The sequence below is a fragment of the Pholis gunnellus genome, assembly GCF_910591455.1.
Source record: "Pholis gunnellus genome assembly, chromosome: 24".
NCBI classification, from domain to species: Eukaryota; Metazoa; Chordata; class Actinopteri; order Perciformes; family Pholidae; genus Pholis; species Pholis gunnellus.
The window spans coordinates 8996357-9018537 of NC_136551.1; the positions used below are offsets into that span (position 1 = coordinate 8996357).

At 45.1% G+C, this 22181-nt stretch overlaps 2 protein-coding genes across 2 annotated transcripts in view; both read right to left on the reverse strand.

The window, feature by feature from the left end:
- Window positions 1-246: 246 nt before the first annotated feature.
- On the reverse strand, window positions 247-2558 carry LOC306715632 (uncharacterized protein). Its single transcript, XM_079186062.1, has 6 exons — window positions 2332-2558; window positions 1935-2039; window positions 1686-1816; window positions 1406-1567; window positions 928-1154; window positions 247-789 (listed from the first exon to the last, which is right to left on the reverse strand). Exons 1-6 carry the CDS (start codon window positions 2396-2398, stop codon window positions 687-689), a joined length of 795 nt encoding a protein of 264 aa, XP_079042188.1. The 5' UTR covers window positions 2399-2558; the 3' UTR covers window positions 247-686.
- A 799-nt stretch (window positions 2559-3357) lies between these two features.
- The window catches only part of LOC306715596 (FERM and PDZ domain-containing protein 4-like), a gene marked incomplete at its 5' end in the record, with an annotated part of 34510 nt that continues 15686 nt past the window's right edge, over window positions 3358-22181 (reverse strand). Inside the window, 14 exons of the mRNA XM_079186017.1 lie at window positions 3358-7711; window positions 7924-8946; window positions 9376-9514; window positions 9626-9808; window positions 9907-9996; window positions 12316-12442; window positions 12999-13135; window positions 13635-13754; window positions 14383-14514; window positions 15962-16069; window positions 16320-16424; window positions 17073-17118; window positions 17709-17811; window positions 18816-18967. Coding sequence (XP_079042143.1) covers window positions 4335-7711; window positions 7924-8946; window positions 9376-9514; window positions 9626-9808; window positions 9907-9996; window positions 12316-12442; window positions 12999-13135; window positions 13635-13754; window positions 14383-14514; window positions 15962-16069; window positions 16320-16424; window positions 17073-17118; window positions 17709-17811; window positions 18816-18967 — 5842 coding nt within the window. The 3' untranslated portion in view covers window positions 3358-4334. The remainder of the gene's footprint in view (window positions 7712-7923; window positions 8947-9375; window positions 9515-9625; window positions 9809-9906; window positions 9997-12315; window positions 12443-12998; window positions 13136-13634; window positions 13755-14382; window positions 14515-15961; window positions 16070-16319; window positions 16425-17072; window positions 17119-17708; window positions 17812-18815; window positions 18968-22181) is intronic.

Sequence of the window (22181 nt, forward strand, 5' to 3'; positions counted from 1 at the left end):
CGTTATTCTATTTTATCAAAATGTTCAAGTTTTCAGGACAAATGGCAACAGTGCAATCAGTGACACATGCTCTCTATAAACAAGACATACAAATAAAACTATAGTCACAGATAGCAAAGGCCACAGTTTCAAGTATTGTCAACAGTAACATTCACACACATCCTGATAAAGCAACAAGAAAGGCCATTTCTTACTTTTAACATTTCAATGGTCAATGCAAAAGTGATTCTATACAAAGTTCTAAAAATATACAAACATCTTAAATACATCTGGCAGCACCAAGTGATCGCAACATTTCTCAGGATGCGAATGTTCCTCTAAAAATAAGTGTTTTTTTTGTAAGGTAACACATGAAGATAACATTAACAATAAATACGTTTTCAGGTGTGCTATGCCACAAATGTTGCACTCCAATACATTCCAGTCGACAGAAAAACACATTGTGATTAAAACAGAGGACTCGTTGCGTTTTCAACCATGTAGACGGTGGTTTTCGTTACCTTTTCAAACCTTCACATTTGGAGTTGCTACCCTGCCCTTTGGACGAATACTGTTGTGGTTTTTCCAAACAAACACTACCACGTAAAATGTTTTTTGGCCCTGTACCACATATAAATTATTTAAGTCAACTACAAAGCACACTTTTCACTGGGGTGTAGTCAGCTGGTCAGAGGGCACGTCTCGTGTTATTTTGTGTCCATGGAGGAGACATCAGCACATCCCATAATCCTCTGCAACTCCTGAATACACGGCACAATTGACTGGCTTTGCAACTGAGCCATATTCCACCTAGAGACAGATAAAACCACAATAGTCCACTGTTAAGACACGTTTGACCTGGATACCGTCTCAATTCAATGAAACAATATTAGGTTTTCTATATTAGGATCTGGATGTTCACAGGCCCTTTAAAAACTAAAGTGGTACCTTCTGAGCAGCTCTCGTCCCCTGTCGGGTCCAGGGTGGCGGTGCTGGAGAGCGGCGAGGCTGTGAGCTGCCAAAATGCTGTAACACTGTTCTCGGAGAGCGTTGTGGTTCGCTGTATCCCACTGCGGCAGCTCGCTGGTGTAGCGCCACGCCATCAACGTGTGCTCCAACACGGCGTCCCACTCTTTGTTCCTCAGGAGAACGTGGCCCCACTCCTGACAGGAAACCTGAGGGGGCGGAGGCAATGGTTTAGGATTACACAATGAAACACCAAACTCACAGAGCCAGGCAAATTATGGAGCAAGTTTTTAACACATCAGTGAAACAAAATCCCCTTTATGAAGACATCAAGCACAACAACAGAGCAGCAGCGGTCCTTAAAAGTCTAGAATAAAATACACACCTACACTAGAATTGGACAATATACAAGCACATTAAATCTGCAGGTTTTCCACAAAGTGTCATCATGTAAACTCACTTTGAACGCCACCAGGTGAGGATATGCTTTTCTGTAGCAGTGAGCGTCCCTGTTGGAGCCGAGCCGCGAGTACGGTATGGACCGGTAAGCATTGGCTTTCTTTAGTTGCAGGTCGTCTTGAAGATACTTCAGGTCGGACGCCAGGATCCTGGGCTCTTGGCTCTAGGACGCAATGCAACACACCAATACTTCAGATTACATTGTGTGTAGTGAAGGCTCAGAGTTGGGTAGAAATTCAGCGCATCTCACTATGACACTGAAAAAAGGCCAGGATGGATACCTGCTCAACTAAGATGAGGGATCTGATTAGCTGTACAAGCTGCTGTTTGGAGAGGGGTGTGTGGTGCTCGTCCATCTTCTCACATTGCTCCACTATCCCCCCACTCCAGACCCCACCAATGGACAAGTCCACTGTAAAAACAAAAAGGATAAAATTAGAACCATGAGAGAACAAGGGAAAGAGAAACTCAGTGACCACTAGTCATCAGGTGGCATGTAGTGTCTGCTAGTTTCTTTCAGTGTTACTTACGTGAGTGCCCACGCTTTGCATTAGTAGTTGCGTTTCTCCCTCTTGAGAGTGGAGATTGAGCTAAACGAGCGCTCAGAATTTCTAGATAGGACCTCCTCATTCGAGCTGTAAAACAAAGTCAATATCAACTGAGTTACACTGGCTCGTTAATATTCCCTACAATGATATGTGGGACACACAGCATAACGCGCATCTTTTAAACTTACTGGGGAAATAAGGTTAATTTAAATTGTATACTATCATCATTTTAGGAAGTTGACGCTGGCTGAGTGTTTGTCCTGTGGGCGCGAGCTTGTGATAATATTAGCATGATAGCAAAGCGGCGCGTCCCGCTCAAAGAACAAAAGTTACAGCAATTTACAGCGTGCATTTAAAAGCAGTCAGGTTTCAGACTTACCTGCAATTTTGGGCTGTGGAGCAGGTATCTCCACCAAGGCACGTCGTGGCTGACACACAGCTGCCATTGTGACTCGAGCTAACTACCTGCTAGTAGCCAGTGACGCTACTGTTAGCTGAACTTTAAACCCCACGGGGTGCCCGACAGCAACTTAACTAAAGGTAGTAATGCTAGTTGGCTTCAGCTGGTGACCTCTGGAGCTTCTTCAATGCCGTTTTCGAGCTCGCTAATACCCACTACAAAGACAAACGTGCTTGAATTAACTCAGTTAAATATTACAGAAAGAGTCCGCAAGACATGCAGCAGCGGCAAAAAGATAGTGACAACTTTTGTCTGCTCCGCCGCCAGTACAATGCTGATGATGAGGCGCGCGCGACACGAGTTGCCGCGCAGGCGTGGTTTGCTGCATGTGTCGACCTGATTGGTAAACGTCGCCGCGTGCGTGGAACAAGGCGCCCAATATGCAAAAGAGGTGGTCACTGGTCCTTCCCCACATCTACTCCGCTGCTTGGGGGGAGAGAATCACGTGACAACACAAGCTCGCGCAAGCATGGACACAGTTGTACGTGCATGTCCCCACGCACCACACTTTACAAGGTTAAAGTGTATTAAAGTAGTTATTCATTTAAATCGGTCATTTGACATGGATAGATGACTTTTATTTCATCCAGATGAAGCAAGAACTTTATTAGAAACTTGATGTTGCCAAAATAAAAAAATCATATATTCATATTTTCCCTTTTTTTCTCGACAGGAGATGCAAGTAGTTTTATTAAATTAAAATTAAACTTAATGGCTGTTGTGCATTTTTTTCTAAGATGAATTAACACCGGTGTTTATTGTATATTACAGTGAACAATTCAAACCAAGAGACGCATGGCAGCACACAAACATCTGTAAAATGTTTTTAATACGTTGGTGGATCATTAAAAAAAAAAAAGAAAAACAGGAATTCAATTTCTTCTCAAGAGACATGACTGCATCTTGATACATAGTGTGGAATAATGAGTCCTTCAAGCACAGAAATTAGTCCAAAACAGATAATAAAACACAAAAGCTTAAACATGATTAGATATAATTAACACAGTGGTCAATCTGATATATTTCATAACAAATTGTGTTTTTCTCAAAATGATTATCGTGTCATTATAGGTCTAATATATTTATTCTTGGGGGGATAGTTCATTATTTTCTGTTTATTACTTTTATCTGAAAATAATCCATATGGTAAATTATGAAGCAGTGGTAAATGCAGTGCAGTGATAGTGTCCCTGTATTATCAACATCTCTAAAAAATGTCCCTCTCATCTTGCAAACAATGAAACTGCATTGTAATACAACAGTGTTGAAATCAGTTCATCTTTACACAGTCATTCAGAAATTCAACCTCACAGGTTGAATCATGTGGATAAAATGACCAACAATTTCCTCACCGGACTGACAGTGACAAATCTCTACAGGTAAACTCTAAATATCTGTAGTAAAACTGCACTTAATGAACTGATTGAACTGAATGTAAATTCACTCCAGCCTGTACGATATTGGAGCAAGTTATGCTGAACACTCAATGGCTTCTTGAAACTGCTACGGCAAATAATATATTTATATTGTATTTATGTACATTATATACATTTGTTTTTTTAAATAAGTTACATAATGCACAGGTAAAAGGGTATCTATTAGGTACATATCATATTACAAAGGTCTGTGACAGCATGGCTTTGTAAATATACATTACAATATTGTCATCAGAAAAAGCAAGTGCAGTCAGATAGGACTACCTTTCAGCATCGTTCTCATTTTTTTCAGTTCGAGTTTTGGGTAACTCCAATGTTAAGTTGAACTGCAACTAGTCTTACGCTATATTGATTTGGATATGAAGACCGTCCAGACCTTATATGAAAAATATACGACTTCTTCAGCAGAACCAAAAATAACAAGATGCTCAAAGACAGACTAATACTGACTGCGTAGGCCACACTATAAAGCATAAAGAGTAGCTTCTACTTGCTAAGCAGCGTTTTAAGGGAGCGGGTGAGTGCGTTAGCAATGGCCGACATGGTACTGGAGTGGTGGACCAGGGCTTTCACGCTGTGCTCCCCTGGTGCTCCCACGGTGGCAGTCTCAGCCGCTTTGAGCAAACAGATATAGTTCATAACGACCTCGTCCACCTTTGCCACGACCTCTCTCTGTTGGTGCGAGGCAGAGGCTCCGAGACCCCTGACCAGACACATGCAAGCTTCGCAGAGACAGCATAGCACCTGGAAGCTACAAGTTACGGCTAGCAGCATCTCTTCGGGACTAGTGTGGGCCTGCGCCATCCTCCGGCACGCCCGGCCCAATTCTTTAGACTCAACTGAGAGGAGCTGCTTGAACTGGGATACGTCTTGGAGAGGCATCTGGGCCCCGCGGTCGCAGCGACCAACGCTGGATCTCACCAGGGCAATGAGCTCGCTGGCGTCGCGGCGGACGTCCACAAAGCCGGAAGGGAAGCCGTACATGCGGTCCTTGAGTGCGTTGATTCGCGCAAGGCGGTCGCTGAAGCTCATGTTGTTGAGCACCTCCCCGTACAGCTGCTCCCCAGCTATGTCCAACACCGAGCCACAGGGCAGTATGGCTGATGCAGCCGCACAGCCGTTATCCATATCGTTCCCACCGTGGCTCTGTCGGGGCCTCTCCCACTCAATGTCATCCTCCTCTCCCTCGCTCTTACGTTTGAAGAAACAGTAGCTAAAAGGCCCATTGCATCTCCAGGGACTGGTGTCCAGTTTTTGAGAGCCCTTCATGTGCTTAGCATCTTTCTGTAGTGGAAGTGCCACAGATGCCCTCCTGCTGTCTGCCCTACTGCCTATCGACCAGCATGTGTGGGAAGACACAGAGCCTTGGGAGTAGCTCTTGGAGAGCCGCTTCCTTGTCGGCCTCCGTTGGATTTTGGTCTCACCTTGCAGGGGCACAGATGGTGACAGGGGCTGCTGGCTCCGGCACCGAGTGGGCTTATCAAACAGGACCTCCACGCTCCCGGAACCGGCGGTCACGTTGCTGGAGCTGCGTTTGAGCTCCCTGCCCCGTTGCAGGCTATTGCAGAAGGGATCCGTCTGTGTTGGGGTAACTGCCTGAATGTGGTTGTGATTTGGCCGAGACTGGATGGAATGCATGGCCTCCTGTGTGCATGCAGAGATGCCGGAGCTAGCGTTGGCTTGCGAGGGAAGAGACAAAGGAGGTGGAGGAGGCGGGGGAGGTGGTGGAGGAGGGGGAGATTGCAGGTTGGGAGTGGGAGATGTAATGCAAGCCCTAGTGCCAGCACATGTCTGCCTGACAAAAGCTGAAGGGTGGTCTCCCCTTCCTAGTGAGACGGTGTTGAGGTCAGCCCGTTGACCACTTACACTGGGGGCAGCAGAGAAACAAAGAGAATCATTAGGACGAGAATGTGGTGACTGACGAACTGCATGCTTTGCCCTCGGGTCTGATCTGAACCAGTCCTCAGTGCTGCTACTAGGCTGGCTTCTTGACCGAGGCGGGGGGCGGTTAGCGGTACCCCCACCCTCGCGGTTTCCACCTGTAATGAATCCCCCGTCACGACTGATACAGCCCTCTCTCTTATACAGGGACAGGAAGTGCTCTGGGTCCATACCACTCCTCTCTAGTTCGCTTTCCAGGCCAGAATAGGAGCATCTCCTCTCGGCAGTAGCGGGCATGAAATCTAGACTGTCATTCAGTTTCTGAGCATGCATGTCAGAACTTCTCTTGAGTTTGGCAGGAAGTGTGGCAGAATGGTATGACTGAGGATTTCTATTTGCCAGCTGCATGGTGTTCGCGTTCGGGGTTACTAAATTTGGGCTGAGGAATGGGGATGATATGGAGGAAGGCATACATGGGCAGCGAGCAATGGTGTTCCCCCTATTCTTTACCATTTCGACAAGCTGAGGGTTACTCGTGATAAAGCGCCTGGTGTCCTTTTTTACTGCCCCTCCCAAGCCTGCACTGTGCAGCTTCCCTCCCTGATGCATCTGGCTGACTGTTAGATAGTTAATCAGTTGCCTGTAGGCCTCGCTTCCTTCCTTCTGGTTCACCCCCTTAAAACAGGCCTGTTGTTTAGCATGCAGATCATTGTGGGGCCTCTTGCTCCCAGTACCTGTTGTCTCTTTATGCTTAGACGTTGTGGCCGACGAGGGGCGGCCTGGTTCAGACCCAGCAGCAGGAGGGTGAATGTTGGGCAGCATTTTCCGAAGGAGGGCAGGGTCTGCATGAGGGTGGAGGTCCTTTCCCTGAGTGCTCTGGCTAGGGGTGCCGCGAGGGATTCCGGGTTTGCTATCCTCATAGTTTAGCACCCTGAGTAATGAGGAGGAGGAACTAGAGAGTGGGTGCCTTTGCAAATGGTGGTGTTTTAATTCAACCGCACTGGGGCCGAGGGGTGAGTCAGTTGGGGTGGCACAGGCACTACTGTTCGTGCTGCCGCCAGCGTCCAGCGATGAGCACAGAGAACCCTGTAGTGAACTGTGGGCTTCCCCTTGCAAACTTGAAATCCTTTTGGCGAGGTGGTACTCACACAACCGTGCGACACTCTGCTGTCTAGAAATGGGCTGATGGTCATTTTGTATGTCCGATCCCTGGTCGGACCCCCCTGATCTGGATTGTTTGGTTGGGGACAGCAATGACGCTACAACGAGATGCTCGTCTTGCTCGACAGCAGCAGCTCCATTATCTGCACCGCAGTCCCCCAAGTTGACAACATCTAAGAGGCGATCAGAGCAAGTGGACGGAGGGCGGGGAATTCTGTGATGGTCGCGGGGGAGGCTGTTCATTGCAACGCTCTCGGCTGCAGCATCTTCTGCAAGAAAAGAATTCTGTCTCATTTGACTTTCCTCTCGCTCACAGAAGGAAGTGCGCTGGTCCAATTCAAGATGGCCACGGCTCCCACTGCTCTCACCTCGATGCCCTTCCCTTGTGCTGAAGGTGTTGTACTTGCCACTGGAGTCCGTAGACTTTTTGTGATGTTTGCCTCCTGGTGTGGTGGAACTCGGGCGCTGGAGAGTGGATGAGAGCTTTGTCTGGGATCTAACCGTCAAACTGTTGGGCCCTGATGAAGCGGTGTCCAAAAGTGGGCTACGTCTTGGGGGAACAGCTGGAGGCTGAAGGTGCCGTGTTGGACTACGGGGTTTCTTCTGTATCGTTCCTACCGTGCTGGGCGAGATGGGGAATTCGGTTTTCTCCTCGAGTAAAGGTTGGTACCCTTCCCTTGTGGCCAACAGGAGACGCATGTGGCTCTCATTGAGCCTGTGATTCGCAGCCAGTTCACAGATTTCAGTCATCTCCGAGGAGTTGGTCTCATTGCCAGAATCTGAGGACGACTCTGGGCTGAAGCCTCGAGACGCGTAAACACCTAGAAGACAAGAGATACAAAGTTCAATATGGGTCATTTAGCTAACTAAGCTAGCTGCTGAAGCTGTTACATGGTATAAAATATTACACAGAGATATGTCCATATTCGCAATTGAGAAGGCCTATTATAAAAATGGTTTCTGTTCAATGTTAAACAAAGACGTAGATGATGGTGATGAAACGTTACTGTACTTGCATAAACTTTCAACAGACCTGGATTGCTACTGCTGGGTGGTGGCGGCGGAGGCCTCTGTTCAGAGACAGACAGAGCCTCCAGTGCCTGTAGGGTATGCATGACTGCATTCTCCAGCCTTCTCTCCCCTCCCATGCTTCCTTCCCCCCCCCCGTGCGTTGGAACGGCGTCGATTAACGACACCGGGATATCATCATTGTCAGGCGTGCTTAGCGGCCTTCCCTCGGATGCCCCGTCCTCGTCCGAATTGTCCCGGAAACCCGGTGGAGGAGCCGCGATCGCAAGGTTGAGCGTCTGCAGCAGCGTGTCATCTTCGTCGTCGTCGACGCTGTCGTCTCCCTCGGGAGGGGGCAGCGACGTCAGGTCGATGATGTCATCGGTGGAACCGGAAAGCGCGAGGAAGGAAGCATTGCCGGCTGCCGTGGCTAACCCTCCTCCTTGGCTGCCACGGTTTTCATCTATGCCTCCTCCGTCGTCGCCCACTGGTGTCCCCCCGGTGGAGTCCTCTTCGCAGGAAGCATCGTCATCGTCCTCCGCATCGTCTGTTGTGTCGCGATAAAACAGATCCCTAAGCAGTGGCTCCTCACCACCTTCCTCAGTTATAATGTTACTATAGACGTGCGTCAGATCACCAAACTGAAACGGCACCCTGTCCTGTGGCCGAAAGTCTGTGTTGTTGTGCAAGTAGGGCGGTCTGTGCTCGGGGACCTCAGGGCTCTCCAACAGTCTTTCATAGCCCAAGTTCTTAGGCTTGTTCAAGGGTGGGTCCCCCCCAAAGATGAACGACACTTTGGCGCTCCGAGGAGAGTCTTGAGGTTTGTGTCTGGTAGCGGGGGGAAGAGGAGGGGGCAACGGACTCCTCCGTGTTCCAAGGTCTCTGTCAGGGTTTGGGGCTTCATGGAAGTAAGGAGAGATGCTGTTTTCTCTCTGCCCATTGTTGGAATACTCAGAGTCCCTGTTGTAGACCTCTCCTTGGCTGGGTGACGGCTCCTCGTTGTCCCCCAAAGATGTGCTGTATGGCCATTCCAGGACACGATCCTGACCTGCAGATAGCAGCAATACACGGTCTTATTATTTTACGTGTTTTATATTTTATGTTGATTGAATCTTAAAGTGGCTGCCTGCTCTTCGCAAGATGTTTGAGTGCTCCACTTCGAGACTTTTTGGTTTTAATGCTGCACTGTAAATCTTAAATTTTTTAAGCTTCAAGCATTTCTTCTCTACTTGTTTTAATGGTTTCATGTGGAGTGTCCTGCCAGGACAAACATCTTGCCACACATTTCTACAACGTTCACGAATGACAATGTGCTGGAAAATACACGTTTTGTCATCCAAATGCACCCACTCGAAATAAGAAACAATGCAGATACTGACTGTACAATTCTACAAATTAGATTAAATTAGTAGCAAATCCATACTATTTTGACCGCACACACATACACTACACACTGGCTTGGTTAATCATAACTCACCAGCGTCATCCCCTCCAGTGCTATTGCAGTGGGGCATGCTGAAGATAGATCTCCTGGAGTCCACTAGGAGGCGGTAGTAGCCTGCTGTTAGACAGGCCAGGTTCATTGCATCACTGGCTTCCATGATCAGTGTGATGGGCTGTGAAAAAAAAAAAAAAGGAAAAAAAGGGATAAACAACAGATAGTATCATTTGTGTTAGGTGAAATAATGCTCGCTACTGCTTCTGTTTTCAGACAGAACCGTGCTCACCCTGACATCCAGAACATGCAGCTCCAGTCGGACGTTGGTCTCATCCTCAGTGAGGATCTCGATGCGGTTGACGTGGCTGAAGTCGGCCAACAGGGCCACTAGGTTGGTCCGGGTGTTGATGACGTGACTGATACCGTAACGCGGGCCCACCAGCAGTGTCACCTCGGTCTGTTTCTCCCCTTGCTAAAGACAGTTAAAAGAAAATCATCATGTCAAACTTTCATTTTAAAAGATTTCATTTTTAAACTTGTACAAACCTCTTACAGGACTAATGTCCTTACCAAAAGTATTGAATTGAACTCCCTCCCCCCATAGAGTCGGAGTTCGCTGAGGTACCTCAGGTAATGCACCTTGGCCTGCAACGCAGTCAGCTGCACAGAGAGAAGGGAAATACATTAGTAAGCATCCGAAAACCAAATCACTTCAACCTGTACGGACACATTTGTATTATAATGTCAGGATGTAAAGCACTCTCAAGCCATTTTGATCCAGACCACTGATTTCCCATTACATCCCATCATGTTATTTAAATCTGATCAAAGTCTGAAGTGCTGCTCCGCTGCAGTTCTTTGTGGCTTGCTTGTGTGGATCAATCTTAAAAGGACCCAAACTGCATTTTAGCATTAAATGCTGCTGCCTACGCTGTAATGAGACATATATCCAAGACCTGACATGTTTTATGCATCCATTGTTACTCTTTACAGAGCAGATTTCTTTCTTTATTAATATGTAACGAGTGTCCTTATATTTTTCTCAGGGAAGGCAATTGATTTGTAATGCAGAGGCAGCTGAATGACAACAGCTTGTGTACATGTGTCATATATCAAGCTGCCTTCATCACCACTTACATTACTCCCATTCAGACTTATTAATCTATCCATCTGATGTTGCACCTTAAATTAAAATAAGCATCAGTCTCGGAAACAAAAGGCTAATGGGATGTCTGACCTTGACAGACATCTCCATTAAAAAGAGTATTCTGTTTAGATGAAACGCTCGCTCCGTTTTAACCACCAAACCGAGTGAGCAGCCCCCTTTTGGTGAGGGCTGAGTGGCAACTTCAAGGCCGTAATAAGAATGCTAATTTGGAGCGTCAGTGTTTTGAACCGCATGTCAGTTCGTTGGTGGTCCTTGGCCGTATGTCTCCCTAATGAGTAGAGTGGATATCAACCGTGAATGCAAATGATTAGCCAGGACATCGCACTGCTCAAGGCTGGGAGGGAAGAGATCGATATCCCTCTAGTAAGCCGGGCATGTTATAGACATTATACACACATATATGGAGTTCAGGGGTGTTTAACGTAAACTACATTCCTTCATCCACTACATGAAGCTGCGTTAGGTAGATTACATTAGGCATCGAGCAAGGCTAATTGTCTGTTGATGAGTAATGTTGCCTTTCAGATTATATACTTCATTTTATTTTCCGTCATTCTTCTAAACATTTAAACTCTTCACCCAATCACAGGAGGAGCCTGGCATCTGTAAACATACGCTCATGTGTCCCTAACAGTGGTTCAACATCCAAACACCTGCTGGCGTCGGTTGAAAAGTGGCGCTATTACAAGCGCATGCATCAAAAGAACAAATCTGATTCATGCGTGAGAAACTCTAAAGGCTGTTATACTTTCGATGTTATGTTGGTCAGATATGAGACGTCAAACTGAAGGATGAGATCGTTGAATTTGTAATGATGTCTGTTCAAGAAACTGTTAAAAATCATATAATCAAAATACAGATATATAGAGACCTCAGACATGCAGAGAGAATTGGGATATCATACGATGATATGAAATATGGGTATCGTGGAAGAAGAAAGACCAGACTTGAAATTACCAAATTTAGAGTCGTACCCAAACTGGATTGCCTAAAGATCCGTAAACTTATTGTTCTTTATTTTTTTGGAACAAATATATCCATAAAACCCGAAATGTGTTTTTCTCTCCGTACTTTCCTGCCTCCCTGCAGCACTCAGCCTCGAGCTCATCCATTACTACTGAAGATGTAAATCTTTCAAAATGGGCCAAAAATATATAGTCATTAAAATAAAAGAAAAGGCAAAGTAATTTTGTCAAACAGCTGGGCTCTGCAGTTCTTTAAGGAGTCATAACATTCATCCAGGATGAATACATATTTGGAGGGAGTATTTATGGCGGCACGATGGTGTAAGTGGGATCGACTCGAGATGAACTACAGAGCCCACGTGCATCGCTATGAAGCAACATGCCCCCCCCCTGTATTCCAACTGCCTCACTGAGATTCACTTTATTTGCATGACAGCTGATGGTAAATCCCTCGCTTAAGTTAAACCTGTAGCACGGGTTAATATTGATCTGTTTATCCTTACGTGAGCGCCTGTATCATTGAAACACTTTCACAAAGAGCTAAAAAGTTGAGTTGAAGTTGGATCAGCGGCCCCTGACCGGTGGAGCATGTGCGAGTGACTATGAATATCTTATTATGCACACAGTTTGACGAAGCGTTTCGCTTGTTTTTCACATTAGCATGCGCGGTCTGGCTCGACTGAGGGTCTTAGGTTGACAAGGGTGAGAACCTTTACAAGGTCGAGCATGGCAGCGATGCTATTTAAGGATAGTGCGTCAGGAAAACAGACTGAGCTTGTGCACATGCGTGTGCGTGTGTCAGAAGTTTGTTAACAAGGGCAAAGAAAGACACAGGGGGCTGCTTACTTTTTTCCCTGGAGGCACGAGGTTCTGGTTGGTTTTTAGGATGTGCGTCAGAGCCTTCTTGATGTTTTTCTCCTTCATGCTGGACAGCACAACGGGAGGCAGGAACAGCGGCAGACCCCACTCCTTTCTGTTGAGAGCAGATGGATATTCAGTTAGAAAGAGGAGGGGAGCTTTCTCCAGGCTTCCTCAAAAACTTTACAATACGTGAGAGAATAATCCTAACAACTGCTTGACTGTATAAGTTGCGGTGCTGAAGCGTGTCCATGGCTCGTACGAGAGTTCTGGACCACATATGGATTTTGTTGGCGCTTAAGAAAAACGTCTAAGTCTTGGCGAATGACACGCATTCTCCTAAATCACTTGTTTGTGCAAATCTGTTTGTACGAGTGTTTTTTGCACAAGGCCCACAGTCTGGATGCCATTTCTTTAGATGCGATTTGATTGTTTAGCCAACCACAAAACTTTGTTTTTGCAGAAGAGGAGGCAGAAAAGGACGATGAATCCTTGAGAAACTTCTGTAAAAGCATAAAAAAAAACTTTTAGAGGAAAAAGCCCAAACAGTCTCAGTCAGTCTATTATGTATTATTGATGGAGCAGCTCCAGGCTGTACAACAGTTTAACATTACAGATCATGTTGGTAGTGTCAAAAACACACCCGCAACATCCTTTACAAGCACACTTACTGGATGTATTTCAGGGACACCTTCTGGGTCTGTCTGGTCGTCATGGTGAGGATGTACATCTGCAGAGCAGCCAGTCGCAGCGCGGCGTCATACTTCAGCTCCGTGCCGAAGCGCTCCAACACCACGTCGTTGCAACTCTACGGCACAGCAGGAAGCAGCGTTACATAAGCATCCCAAAGTCAACTGCTGGGGCTCGTGAAGTGCGGTTCATGTCTCCATCGAGCGATTCGAGCGGCAGCAGCAGCAGCGCGTCCCTGCAGAGCTGAAATAAGTTGTTCCCAACCTTCGTGACTTGAGCTTCCTTCAAAGGGATGCAGTTTCCAGTCCCTGGTGAAGGACTCGGAAGTACAAAATGTCGAACTGAAGATTAGCTTTCCTTCTCTCAGGCTATTTCACTTGACTAATTATCAAAGGAATCCTACGGGGAGGCAATTTATTATTTTAGAGAGTAGTTAATACAAGAGTGGGTTTTTTACTTGAGGTCTTTATTTGCAAATGAAGATGTTGTCTTGACAGGATCCATTGTGTAGCTTTGTTAATGACCATTAATCATTTCCAAATTACCATATGCTCCATCCTTATCCCGCTCAAAGTTGATAAACAATTTCACAGAATCAGTCTCAGGACTTTGCTCACCTGCACGTAGAGGTATTCAAACGCCACAGCGTCTCTCCGGAGCAGCTCCACGGGGTCCCTGGGCACGAAACTGAGCCTAAAGAAACACTTCATCTTGTCACAGCCGGGCCTCTGGGTCACCTGGGGTCACAGACAGGAGGGAGAAAGAGAGAGAGAGAGAGAGGGGAGGGGAGGGGGAGAGATATATGGAGGATCAGAGGTGAGCAGAAGCATCAGAACATGCACCGGTGAAGAAAAAGAGGTGGAAACACAAGGTTGGTTAGACTTAGTTACATTGTCTCTGAATTTGATTCCATTTCCAGCATCATCATTACAATATTGACTGTATTTTATGAATGATTTAATGTGGTTGTGTAGTAAAGGCGAGGGAGTTATTATTTCAAGGACTACCCGCCTCCTCTTTTACACCTGTCACTAAGATTGACACTCAGCTATATTACAGTGTGTGTTTCATCAAGCGTGTCGGCGACTCTTAAACTGCCACTGCGTGTGCCACGTGCAGAGCTCCACATCGGAATATTAAAATTGTCCTCTTGTGATCCCGCAACCTCATTAGAATGTAGCGGACACTATGGATGAGTGTGTGTGTGTTGGAGTGTAGGTGTAATGTGAGATGTTGCCCCTTCCGTGCCAGTGCTGATAAATAGCACCGCGGTCCAAATGCCGCGTGAATACTGAGTAGGAATGTGTGTGTGTGTGTGTGTGCTTGTCAGACAAAGAGAGCGAACGAAGAGGAAACATCTTCTACCTGAGTAAGCATCTCCTGTTCATGCAGGAGGAGCAGTTTTCTTCCAGAGCCTTCCATCCTGTGCTCCAACACCAGGGAGAAGTGCTCGATGCATTTGATGGACAGCTTCTCTTGCAGGGTCAGGATCACGTCCTGAAGTAAATACACCACATGGTTATTTAATTAAGAGTAGTCACTCTATTTCCTCAATCAATTGGGTTTTCTTACTTTTGGTCATTTTCAAGTGTGAAATCACTGCGTAGCACATACCGATGCGTATTTGTAACACATTAACACTAAGCATATCCTTTATGAAAAGTTACAGACTATCTGGATTCTGTGCTTGACATTAGCCCTGTTTCTTTCATTCTTCAACAAAAACAGAAACCTTGACTAAAAATGTCAAGAGATGAAATTGTTGAAAAGTGAAAAGACTGTGGGTGGAGATGGAGACGCGTCTTTTATTCAGATGGAAATCTGTCAGATGTTAAACATGATAGAAACAAGGTCAAAATATCACGCTGTGAGGAAGGTGTTTTGCATTACTTACTGTACACGTTTTTCGAGCTTAGGTAGAATTATTGGTTCCTTTTTTTCTCTCGTATACTCGTTTAAAATTCTCGCCCATTCGTCTTTTGTATTTGACTTTTTAAGAGAAATAAATGTTTTTAGCATAGAATATAAAATACATGTTCTTGTTGTGTGAAGGAGTACCTGATCTATAATCAAATAAAGCTTCTGTAAAGCTAGCTAACGTTAGCTTACCAGTTGACATAACTGCTGTTTAGGGTAACTGTTGCCTCTCTTAGTAGCATGACTAAAATAGAACGTAATTTAATAATTTGACAATGAAAATAAAACTTAAAATAATGCTGGTGTGGGATTCAAATGATTATTATGAGCTAAAAGATGATGACAGCATATATTTATTATAACAAAACTATTCTAATACAGGTCTTGTATTTTGCGCTTTATTTCTAGAGATTAATTTTTTTCCCATTCATCAGATAAAACATTGACCTATATTGACAGAAGTAATAATTTCATGAAGGTCATCTTTGACCCACCTATGGAGTGTGAGTTCCAATGACCTATGGGTTAAGAGGATAAAGTAGATTGTATTAATCACTACAGACTGGATCACTCCAGTGTGTGTGTGTGTGTGTGTGTGTGTGTGTGGGGGGGAGGGGGGGGATGGACCACACCCATCTTAAAACCTGGCTTTCATTTTGACAGACACACACACACACACACACACACACACGGGGGCTCACCAGGTGAAAACGATACCAGCCACAAAAGAGAGAAAAGGAGTGACTCGGCTCTCTTGCTTCCTAGACTACACGCTGGACCAGAACTGAATCTACAAGTCAAACAGATTGAAATACGCTCTTTGCCACCTCGCCTGAATAAATGTGCTGCTCGAACAATCTCAACTCAAACAGTGATTCAATTTCGTGGTCTGTGTGTGTGTGTGTGTGACGGAGAAACACTCATCTGCACTCTGAATGAATTTCTCCCTTTGTAATAATAGATGCAGCAGAGACTGCTAATCTTGCAAAGTGTGCCTCGGAGGGTCGGGGCACACGCAAACACGCACCTTGATAGAAGTACTGCTGTCGAAGCGAAAAGACTTTGTCTGCCCGTTCTCCAGGTAGACCTTCAGGACATTTGGCATGAACAGAAGAGAGTTGTCCTTCACCGGGTTCTGCAAAGGAGGAATACCATCAGTCTTTTCATCCTGCCCATTTGACGTCCCTCTAACAAAATACAGGTGAGGTTCAATACGTGAGAGGATTTCATAAATGTGTATCGATGTCGTAGCACATTTTTGTGACTGTCTTATCTATCTGGCATTCGCTCAACTGTCTGTCTTATGTGGTAACCATCTGTCATTGCCTATATAGGTCATACATAAGTGTGTGTGTGTGTGTGAGTGTGTGTGTGGTAGTACTGACTGGAACCTGGCCGTTTATAATGACCTCCTCTGCAAAGCGCACTTTGACCGGATTGGACTTGAGCATGGCTTTTTTGGCTGCACTGATGAACGCTGATTTAGGGGACTAAGAGGCAGCGGTCCAAAGAGAGAGAGACACGGGAGGGAAAGAGGGAGACAGAGAGAGAGACAGATGGAGGGAGAGAGATAAAGAGAAGCATAAATAAACACATCTACAAACGAAGCAGGGGAAAAAAAACAGGTTTCCACATTAGCTGCACATGTAACACTGGAAAAATCAATACAACTTTAACATAATAACCTAAGTTTCCTGAAATTGGGAAAAGCAATTTTCTAGAAACACAACCCTGGTGCAAGACACCCCAATCTTAAGAGGAGACGGATGAATGCATTTAGTTGGAGGAAGACAAGATCATTCCATCCACTTTAAAGGAAAATAAGTTCAAGGGGCCTGGAGGAGAGTCAAGGAGAGCTTAAACTGTGAGCCACATATCTATACCTCCCCAAATATGACAACAAGGGCAGACAATGTCATTCATGGGGAACTCATTTCTCAACTCAGGGGACACTAAATCACCATGTTTTTGTTTCTGATAATTATATAAAGGTATCAATTATTGTGACAAAATCAACACATTACACATACAGAGTAATCATTTCCCTGGATTTCATTCCAGCATTTCCTTTTTTTTAAATAAATATATCTGACACATACAACTCTTGTGGTGCATAATGCAAGAGCTGATCTACTCACGGGATACGGTTGGACGACGGTCAACACGATGGATTCTTTGCAGTTCCTGAAGCGAGAGAGGACAGCGAATCACAAAGTCAACAGAATCATCAGGAAACAACAGTCGCAGCGAACCGCGATGGCAGATAAGCACGAGGAACTTGATTAGCTTGGCTGAAATGGAATGAGGCGCCTCCGGCAGTCGCCACTTACGAGTGCATCCAAATAGCAAAAAGCTTATTATTTCTTATTAATTCTAAATATGTATTTGTCTTGATGATTTGTGATGGTGAATATGCAAATGTTTTAAGATTTGACTTTGTTTCACGGGCACTGACAGTTATTCGTGTGCTATGATAAGTATTAAACCTGCGATTTCAAACGGCTTTACATGTTTTATGTTCTAAGGATAACATTCAATATTAAGTATATGTACTGTATGAGTCTGTGCATCAAGCATTGGATTTAATAGCTTATGACAGGGTCCGTATGAGTGAACTGGCCCTTTAAATCTAGGTGATCCATATCCTTCAGAACAGGGTTTTTTGGGGGAGAGATTCTTGTATTTCTTCACAAAGTCCTCCAGGTGATTAACCTGAACTGCTACAGCTTGGATTCTGACAGGTCACAGCGTCCCCCAAAGGTTTCTGTAGTCACCTGACGAGGTCGATGACTCGTTCTCTGGGAGCCGAGCTGACGGGTTCGTCGTTGATCATGATGATCTCATCGCCTGGCAACAGCTTCCCCTCCGATGGACCACCTGCACGCACACAAGACACGAATGCATACAAGCCGTAGTTGATGACAGCTCATATCGAGAGTTTCGGCCCGTCAGCCAAAGATTGTCTGGGAATGAGTCAGTGGAGGAACAGCTGAATGGACACTGCATAGAAATGTGTCAGCTTCCAGCTAATGTGGGCGTGTCCGTCTCCTGACACATGCATTGATAAACTGCTGCGTCCTTAAGCACATGCTGTATATTGCTTTCCTTGGCCAACAACTCTGAATAGAATATTCATTGGTTCAATTGTCTGTTTGAAATTCAGCGCTGATTGATTGTTGAGATAATCACTGTGTGTGTCGTTGCAGCAACCAGAGCTGACAGCTGATAGGAGTCTGTAAGCAGTGGTTTGGCAGAAATTTGGCAATCAGCCAATTAACCAAAATAAACAACTTATTTTACAAAATAAATGTGTGTATATTTTCTTTCTTGTATGGGGTCAATTAAACTTACTTGTGCAATCATAGTGTGGAGAAGCCAACAGTCTGCATGGCTTCCTTCTAAACAATCAAGACAGCAACTGTTTGCACTGATAAGCTCGCTGCAAACAGTAAGGAGGAACTGATGGAACCACTCAGAGCAATCTTTCAACATGCAAGACCCTCCGGAGGTATCAGGCCTTGCTTTGACTTTATTTTCTCTCAGTTATTCTAGCAGCATCATATCCGCTACTGTTCAGCGTTGCTAGTGCAGGCAATGAATATTGCTCCTCTAGCCGTCAGTCATCTGACACCCACAGGAGTGAATGGACTTTTGCATGGCGAAATAATCCCTCTAAAAACATGATTCATGTGTTATTCTTGGGTAAAATACATGCAGTTAAAGGCAGTGTTTCTCAAGTGACTCCCACTGAAAGCAAGGCTAAATTGAACACAGTAAACGTATATGCATGCATGTTTAATGAAACTACTTGAGATGAGTAAACGGAATGTTTTTTTACATCGGAGAGGACACCGTTACAGCCAGCGACGTGTGGCGCCTACCTGGTGTGACAGAGCGGACCACCACCGGTTTCTCACTGCCTGCCACAAAGCCGAAGCCCAGGACCGGGTCCCGTCTCATCTCCACCAGGCGGGGGGCGGGGGGGACCCCATCCAGGTGAACCTCCTCCAGGGAGCTGCACTGGGACACTTGGCTGGAAAAAGAAAAGAAGGAGAGGAGGATGAGTCAGCAGATCATTTCACTTCAGGAAGAGATGTAGCTGGTAATAGACTCAGTGACTGTGCTGCATATTAACGAAGAATCTCTTTGAGATTATGATGCAGTGCACATTACAATCCAATCAATTCATTCATTCCTACACTAGAAATTAGTTTTAGCTCTGAAAGAAAACATTAAACTTGGAGTGAATGATTTGAGCTATCCCATCAGCTGTTCATAAATCAGAGCCCTGGCTCAGGTTTGGTCATTAGCACAACATGTTATGCTTTAGAGCTATTTATAAAGAGAACACAGGTCCATAAAATGCCAAAGATCTGCAATCTGGAACCAATTTGGTTGGTGCATCCACATAATAGTCTGCAGACTATTCCAAATCAAAGTGTACTGATCATTTAATCAAGTCGCAATTGTTCAAAATGAATGTGCAAAGGTCAAAAAGGCCTGCTCTCTTCTTAACGGCTGCTGTTATCGTCATATTAGCACAACGTCATGTATGTACATGTATGCTGAAGAATGCAAATGGTGAGTCCAGAAAGAAACCTTTGCTTTGAAAAAAAATCCTTTAAATTCCTTTTGAAAAAAAAGCAACGCTAATGCAGGTTAATATCGGTGAAGTATCGCATTATCCTTTTATTTGCCTCAGTGCAAGTCACTCAGGATGAGAGCACCACTTAAACGTAAATGCCCCATATTAAATTAAACCTTCCTGCTTGCTGAACCTCAGACGTCTGTCTGACCGGGACACTGAGAATGCAGAGTGCCTGTTAATTATGAGGTGATATAGGCTTTCAGTGGGGTTCACTCATTCTCTCTCTGTCTCTATCTCCACCCCTCCCTCCCCTCTTTCGCAGCTTAAAACGCTCCCTTGGCAGCCGTTGCTTCCCCGCTGCACATTAAGTCCGGCCCAGGCCGGGGTGTCCATTGTTACCTTGCCAACATCCATTCCATATTGGCTGCCTCTGCTGTCCATATAGATACATTCATGCCTCATCTGTCCTAACCTTCACATAGTCACATATGCTTCATTAGTTTGTCCCAACCAACTACATCTCTGACTGATCTGGATCAGTCTCGATCTCCGCCACCTTCTTTCCCTCTTGCGCTTTCTCATTCTGTCTCTCATTATTACATTGATCTGCACTGTGCATACGAAGAGGGGGGAGGGGGGGGATCTCAAACTAAATCTGTCTGTAATGAAGCATGTTCCAATCTGCGACGTGGGCCCATGTTCTCTGTCAGGGTCAGTGGAGCTTAATCCCGTGGGAGGACAGAGCCGGGATATCAGGGGGTCAGGGGGAAAGCTGAATACAAAAAGGTCAAATCCTCGCGTTGTTGCAAGTCATGGAAGAATGGGAAAAAGCATGCACACTAATGCAACTCACGCTGACGCTCCAGGTTCTCGTCAGTTGTAATTGCTAAAGATCCATGGCTGGAATCGTTCTCTAATCTTAACCAAGTGGTTTTAGATGCCTGCAACCATATTTGAGTTGCCAGGTGCTGACTAATATTATCGGGATAACCAGCTGAAGAAATGCTAAGAGTAGCGTTACGAGCCACTATCGTTTCACATAGAGTGTACATCAGAAGTGGAAGTAGTCACTGTGAGGTCAACCATTGGTATTTGTACTGCCGTTTTGAAGCCAATTTGGCCGTGGCCATCTTGGTTTTTGCAACCAGAAGGGAGACAAGAGGGCGGAGCTAAGTACAACGGAACGCTGAATAAGCAATTTATTTTCGGAAAGAGCTTACTTATTTATTGAGATGGTATATGCTAAGAATCTTTCCTATGGGGGTTAAATTAACTCATTGAAAGTCACTTTGAATAAATGTCTTGATATATGAATGTAGTGATTTATGTTAGATAATTGTATCCCTATCGCCCAACTGTACATCCATTCCAGAGCAATGTAACACCAATGAAAAAGGAGAAAGGGACCAATATTAGGTGTCAGCGGGGAATATACTGCCACGAAACAGTTGGCAGGGTTTATAAAGCACACATGGATAAGCTCATGAGCACACACCACAAGTATCCATGTTAATCCACACAGGAAGGCAAATGCTTACTCTACACACACTGTCAAATCACTCCTGAACGTTCTTCAGATAAGGAAAAATATGCTAGATTTAAATGTGTTCAAATGATTTGGTGCTTTCAAAATAGTTTCGAGAGTAAAACACAACTCTAAAAACAATCACATTCATCGCATGACAGACACAATAAGACTAAACACACACTACTGTATTAGTTGACATGTAAAAATGCTCATTTTATACACAGTGTGTGCACATACATACAGCCCAGCTGCCATATCACAGGGAGTTCAAATCCACTGACACTTGAGTGGAGAATGGCATTGAAAACCTGCTCGATCATGTTAGATAAGGTATCTGTCCATTATAGTTAAAACAACTACTGGCTTTAGTCGCTCTCTCGCTTTCTTTTCTCTTTGTGTCTCGCAGAAATCCAATCGGGATACTCAATCTGTGTCACCTCCACTAAAGCCAACAGCTTTTCTCTGGGATCAAAGCCACATAACCAGAGCCATGTCACTTGTCATATTTGACTTTCCCATAATGAGGAGAAGATGGGGGGGGGGGGGGGGGGGGGATCCATGAACAGACAATATTGAAAATAATCTTAATGTGCCAAGTGTTGAACAAGTTATTTTTATCAGTGCTGCATTTTTCCACTGAAGCCCAGAATACCAGTCTCTGGAAAGCAGAGACCAAGGGAGGGGAATTGATGTCAAGGGGTCAAAGTGAAGAGGAGGTCAGAAGAGAAAAAGGAGGAGACAGGAGGAGGCCCCAGAGAATAGATTTTAAAAAACAGATCAAGAGTGGAGCTATAAGGAAGGATGAAAAGTTCAAAAAGTTCAAGGGGAAAAGTATCAGTGAGAAGAAAAAGTGCAAGAAGGAAAAGAAAGAAAACACAATGACAAAGTGGCAAAGAGAGGGAGCAAGGAGAGGAGCTAAGCAACCAACAAGACATATGCAGCCATTGTCAATTAATCCACAGTGTAGTTTCACCACCACATAAAGCAACTGGTGCGTCAAACGAGTTAATTGGATCACAGCTTATCAGAATCAGACATGTCTGCCTAACACAGAGCCTGTACCACAGTGTGTACATAGCGCTGGAATCATTGTGCAGAACCTTCGGCATGCCAAAAGCCCTCGACGCCAGT